A 6,253-nucleotide genomic window follows, 5' to 3' on the forward strand; every position below is an offset into this window, starting at 1 on the left:
ATTTCCCCCCCATTATTTTCCTCCCATCATTCCCCCCCATTATTCCTCCCCTTATCCCCCCCCAGTATCTGCCTCACCCTTGGGCATTCTCTCTTCAGTTCTGTGGCACAGGAATCCACAAAATGATCAGAGAGTGTTTAATCCTGGATAAGACTAACCTAGGACTCGTGTCATCCCTCGGGTCTAGTGTGAACAAGATCTTGGGGGTGACAGTGAGAGTTAGAACAGAGCCTAAATCTGCAGTGAAAGCACCAACTCCTGTCTCAAAGGAGTTCCAGTTATTGCTGAAAATACAGATCGTCTTGAAGTCCTTCCAAAACATTTAGGAACGTGTTTTTGCCAAGTCTGAATTCATTCTTAAATCTCTTCTGGTAAAGGTCACAGGAACGGACTTGGATGCTATTTTCAAACCTGATTTGATTTCTTGGAGTACAAGGTGGTGATTTACCATCTCGCACGGTCGGTGCAGAAGGTTTGGTCCTGTGTTGTGCACAGGAAAGGTCAGGAGAACGTGGCAGCTTCGAGGTTTGGCACAGGGCTGTGCTCACTTGTGTCAGGAGTTGTGTTGGGCTCACTTCTGTCAGGTGTTGGCTGTTGTCCCCTGGACACTGTTCACCCCTGTGGGCACACTCCTGTGTGTCCCTGGCTCTGCTCTGAGCTCTCCTCTGCCTGTTGGGGTTCAGTGACACCCATGAGGTTCAGCCACAGGCTCAGAAGCATCTTCCTCCCTCCTTCTCCTTCCCCAGCACCTCAGGTCTGAGCCTCACTGCCCATGGACTGTCCCACCTGAGTGGGACAACGGAGCACTAGGGTCGTGGAGGCTCTTCCTGACAACCAGAAGGGTCTGGGAGGACTCTGCTCTTGCCCTTTCTGCCTCCCAGCCATGAGAGGCCCTGGCAGGGCTTGGCAGGGTGCCCTGGGAGCAGCTCCTGGGGGCCAGTGTGTATGAGTGTGTGCCACTTACAAACCTTCTTGTTGCAGGAAAGTACCTCAGACAAAAGAGAATTGACTTCCAGCTGCCTTACGACATCCTCTGGCAGTGGAAACACAACCAGGTAGGAGAGAAAAACCTCCCTGTGTGTTGCCAGGATTGGGCTCAGAAGCTTTAGAAAGGCACCAACAACTCTGCTCACACCAGAGCAGTGTTTATCCCTCCTGCCTGTTGGGGAAAATTCTTGTTGCTGCCACTGTGTGAGGAGCAAAAGGGATTTGCATATGTGTTTTAATGGGAATAATTCCCATTATTCCAGCTCTTGCAAAATAGCAACCCTGGGAGTTTATGCTGACAGGAGTCATTCATTTGGCTGCAGACTCTTATTTTGGCAGTGAGCTGCTGTGTGCAGGGAGCTGCTCTCAGACATGCCTCGGGAGGGTTGGGATGTACTGCCAACAGCACTGAGAAATCTCAGGCCTTATTTTTCTTGGCTCCATCCCAGCAGAGTGGAATTTATGGTGGGTTGTGTTTTTTTTGCTGTTTCTTTTTCACTCACAAGTTGAAATTTTCAGGCTGAGGAAAGAAGAGAAACGCTTCAACAGTCTCATTCTTTTAAAAGAGCTTTGAATAAGTGCAAGCCTAAAAATAGGAATATTTGTTTTCCCTCGGAGAAGTTTCCACCAAGGAATGATTCCACCCCAGGATTTAAAGCTGGAGCAGGGGGGAATCTGTCCCTGGCTCTGCAGCAAGGAAGCACTCTCAGACCTGTAACTTGAGCATGTAAATGAGGAGGACAAATTCCAGGTGCTGTGGCTCCAGCAGTGCTGTAACACCCCTGGAACCTGATCCCCCAGCCAGGAGCACTGGGGACATTTCAGCTGAGGAGTTTCTTGCCTTGTACTGGTGATGACTTACATCTGCCTGTCTCATCTGTGCAGTATTCCCTAACTAATCAGTCTATGGAATCTTTTTTCCTTGGCGTTTTCCATCTCTCCCTGGGGAGGAGTTTGCACAGGGCTGGGGAGGTCTCTGGGTTGTGCCTCTCCAACCTCACTGAGGGAAGGCTCTTAGTGCAGGAAAACTGTGTGAAATAGGGAACGAGTGGAAGTGATTCCTCAAAGCTTGTTGGAAAGGATGGACAATATGTGGAATTATGATGTAAGCTTCCCTTTTCCCTCCTGGCAGCTCCATCTGCAGAGGAGGTTTCTCTGATGAGAAGGTGAATTTGCATTTCTCATGGCTCTACCTGCACTCAGGTTCCAGAGACTCCCAGAACCCTTTGGATTGGAAAAAAAACCCTTAAGATCACTGAGTCCAACAGCTTTGATCAGCACCTTCATTTTTCTTTTCCGCTTTTTCAAGCGTTGGCACATGGTGATTCCACCAAAAAAAATGGTTTGTCCAAAGTGGATTTAAATAACCCTAAAATTCTATGATGCTATGAATTCCTCTTCATCCCCACACAGTTCCAAGGAGTTTGTCCTTGGGAAAACTGTTCCACCTTGCTCTGGGCACACAGAATAGCAACGTGTGGTAGACCAAAACTGCTCCAGTATAGCATTAAGTTGTCCTTATTCAGGTCCTTTTGTGACCCATTTGTAGTTGGAGCCTAGGGAAGAGGACACAGATTCCTAGTGATGGTGCTAGAACTGTACAGAACATCATTTCCCTGATCCTTGGGAACAACAGATGAACTTGTGCAATATCTTAACGTGTTCTTTCTCTTCCTTTCAGTTGTACAAAAAGCCAGATGTCCCTCTCTATAAAAAAATCCGTTCTAGTAAGTAAAATCTGATTACTAAACTGTCTGCGCTGGGTTTTTTGTGGGGATTTTTCATGTTATTTCCCTCCTTTCTGGCCTGCTCTTTGTCCTCCCTAAGCTACTTCCATCTCCTTTTCTTCCTTGATCTAACTGGAGTGAAAACACTGTAGATAAACAGTTGTGGTTTTTCACCTGGAAAAAAAATTCTTTTCCCTGTTTGGGTTTGTTTTCTCTTTCTTTTTTCCCCCTCCAGATGTCTACGTGGATGTCAAACCTCTCTCTGGCTATGAGGCCACCACCTGCAACTGTAAGAAACCAGAGGATGACAGTGGGAAGGGCTGTGTGGAGGATTGTCTGAACAGGTGAGCAACACCTTCAGGGGATGATTCCCCATCAGCTGCTAGGGTTGCTAGGAAAAGAGCTGGGCTGGATCGGCCCAGCCGACAGGCATCAATCAGCACAGGGACACAGGATCCTTCCTGCTGCTGGGAGGGGAGGGAAACTTCCCAGGCTGAGTGTCTGGGGATGCCACTGGCACTGCTGGCACCAAAACCCCTTCCCAGCCCGTGGGACTCTGCCAGTCAGACCAGTTCCCTCCCCAGCTCAGCCTCAAGTTTCTCAGGGCACATCCCAGGCTGGAGCTGGTTCTCCTGAGGAGGGATCCCCCAAATCCTGAGCATTAATTAGCTCAGGAGGGACATTGAGGGGCTGGAGCAGGTCCAGAGAAGAGCGATGAGGCTGGTGAAGGGACTGGAGCACAAGTGCCATGAGGAGAGGCTGAGGGAGCTGGGGGTGTTCACCTGGAGAAGAGGAGGCTCAGGGGAGACCTCATCACCCTCTGCAACTCCCTGCCAGGAGGTTGGAGTCAGGTGGGGGTTGGTCTCTTCTCCCAGGCAACAGCAGCAGGACAAGAGGGCACAGACTCAAGCTCTGCCAGGGGAGGTTAGGTTGGCTCTTAGAGATATTTTTACAGAGAGAGTGCTCAGGCATAGGAATGTGCTGCCCAGGGAGGTGGTGGATTCACCATCCCTGGAGGTTTGTGAGATGAGACTGGATGTGGCACTTCTAGTGACCACGATAGGGTTGGACTCGATGATCTTTGAGGTCTTCTCCAGCCTGGTTGATTCTATGATTGATTTCTTATTGATCTATTTCTGTTGATATATTATTGCTTTATATTACTTTGGCTTCCTCCGTTATTACCTCCCCCACCCATAGCTCTGTGTGACCCATCTCAGAGTTTGCTCCTCACCTCTTTTTCCCTGGCCTGTGCTTCCTTCCAGGATGATCTTTGCTGAGTGTTCCCCCAACACGTGTCCCTGTGGGGACCAGTGCTGCAATCAGCGCATCCAGCGGCACGAGTGGGTGCAGTGCCTGGAGCGATTCCGAGCCGAGGAGAAGGGATGGGGCATCCGCACCAAGGAGCCACTGAAGGCTGGACAGTTCATCATCGAGTACCTGGGAGAGGTTGTCAGTGAGCAGGAGTTCAGGTAGAAATGTTTCCTTGCTGCTCTAGCAGGGAAGGGACAATCCGTAAAGGGATTTGGCTTCTGTGGTTGGGATTTCCATAGCGATAAGGGGGAAAGGAATGAGGCTCTGGTCACAGTCAGCGTAAGGAAGGGCACAAGGAAGGCTGATGGGAGGGGAAAGGGGAATGATGTTCTGATCACAGTGAGCACAAGGAAGGCTGATGGGAGTGTAGGAAGGGAAAGGAATGATGTCCTAGTCACAGTCAGCACAGGGAAGGGCACAAGGAAGGATGATGGGAGGGGAAAAGGGATGATGTTCTGGTCACAGTCAGCACAAGGAAGGCTGATGGGAGGGTAAGAAAGGAAAGGAATGATGTTCTGGTCACAACCAGCACAAGGAAGGCTGATGGGAGGGTAAGAAAGGAAAGGAATGATGTTCTGGTCACAACCAGCACAAGGAAGGGCCCAAGGAAGGCTGATGGGAGGATAAGGGGGAAAGGGATGATGTTCTGGGCACAGCCAGCACAAGGAAGGCTTAGAATTCCAGGTTTTTGTTCAGCCAGGTTTTTCTCAGCCCCATAGAGAGGAGTGAGTAGTGTTTGGGATGCATCACCTGCCTCATCTGCCCTGTGAATGCCAAATGGCAGTGAATCTGGAATGAGAAGTGTGCAGGACTTGGACTGTGCCAGGTAGAGCTGAGGGGCACAGTGGGGCTGGGAGGGAGGAGCTTTTGCAGACAGGTGTGATGGAAAAAGAACAAGTGGGAGCATAATAACCGAGGAAAAAAGCAATTGTTAACTCCATAGGATCGTGGAGTGTTTGAGGCTGGAGGGATGGACCTGCTGCTCTCAGAGCTCCACCAGAAGACAGCTACAGCCTGTCACAGAGATAACACTGACTCTTGTCACACTGTGCTCTTGTGATCCATGGGTGTGATTCCAGAACCTGTCCCATCCCCAGGAAGCAGCTGGTTGTTATCCACCTGCATCCACAGACCTCCCCAAAACTGTGTACTTGCATTTTCTCTTCCAGACACAGGTTATCACCACGAAATGTGTACAAATAACCTGCAGAACCCCAAAGGGACCATTCCAGAAGAGCAAATTTCTAAATTCTAACCCAAGCTCTGTCAGTGGCCTTGACTTGTAGGTACAATCATGGTTTTCCTCCCTCTCTAGGTGTTTGGTTCTATAAAATACCAAAGATGATCATTGCTTTTCCTTCCAAACCCTCTCTGAGACTTCCTCAATGTGCTGTTACTGTGTTTACCCTGTTTGCTGTGTGGGAACAAACAGCATGACAAGAGTTTGGCTGTGTTGCTCTGCAGGAACAGGATGATTGAGCAGTACCACAACCACAGTGACCATTACTGCCTGAACCTGGACAGTGGGATGGTCATCGACAGCTACCGCATGGGCAACGAGGCACGTTTCATCAACCACAGCTGCAACCCCAACTGTGAGATGCAGAAATGGTGAGGAAAACACTTGATGCCTCCTGGAATACCTTGAGACCCTGAGATCTGCTGTAGGATGTTCAGTGGAAGCTTTGATCCAGAAGTGTTGGCCTGAGGTTGGCAGTGGATAAGTCAATCTGCCATGATAACCAGGAGAGTTTGTAGCTTCTCTGCCTGAAGCAAAACCTCCTGCTCTTTGTAAAGGTTCACTTTTTAGCTTTCAGGGGTCATTGTAAGAGGTCAAGAAGAACAAGCACAACCCAGGGTACAGCAGAAGCGTTGCTCTTTCTGCCTCTGTGTAGACAAAGGTTTGGGGAATATTTGACCATGTTTTCCCACAGGTCTGTCAATGGTGTGTACAGGATTGGGCTCTATGCACTCAAGGACATGCCTGCAGGGACTGAGCTCACCTATGACTACAACTTCCATTCCTTCAATGTTGAAAAACAGGTAAAGGTCACAGTGAGACACCTTAAAAAAAAATCTCATTAGGTAGTGGGAAGAAGTGTTTTTCCTGTGAGGGTGGTGAGACACTGGCACAGGTTGCCCAGGGAGGTTGTGGGTGCCCCAGGGAGTCTGTGGGTGCCCCAAGGAGGTTGTGAATACCCCAAGGAGGCTGTGGCTGCCCCAGG

General features: G+C 49.6%; 1 protein-coding gene across 1 annotated transcript in view; it reads left to right on the forward strand.

Moving 5' to 3' along the window:
* Nucleotides 1–6,253, forward strand: part of LOC103809085 (histone-lysine N-methyltransferase ASH1L-like) — a gene marked incomplete at both ends in the record, with an annotated part of 25,701 nt that overhangs the window by 10,142 nt on the left and 9,306 nt on the right. The window contains 6 exons of the mRNA XM_009081899.1: nt 982–1,055; nt 2,669–2,714; nt 2,950–3,058; nt 3,980–4,186; nt 5,493–5,639; nt 5,963–6,071. Of these exons, the coding sequence (XP_009080147.1) occupies nt 982–1,055; nt 2,669–2,714; nt 2,950–3,058; nt 3,980–4,186; nt 5,493–5,639; nt 5,963–6,071 (692 nt within the window). The remainder of the gene's footprint in view (nt 1–981; nt 1,056–2,668; nt 2,715–2,949; nt 3,059–3,979; nt 4,187–5,492; nt 5,640–5,962; nt 6,072–6,253) is intronic.

This window comes from Acanthisitta chloris, unplaced genomic scaffold (assembly GCF_000695815.1).
Source record: "Acanthisitta chloris isolate BGI_N310 unplaced genomic scaffold, ASM69581v1 scaffold4169, whole genome shotgun sequence".
NCBI classification, from domain to species: Eukaryota; Metazoa; Chordata; class Aves; order Passeriformes; family Acanthisittidae; genus Acanthisitta; species Acanthisitta chloris.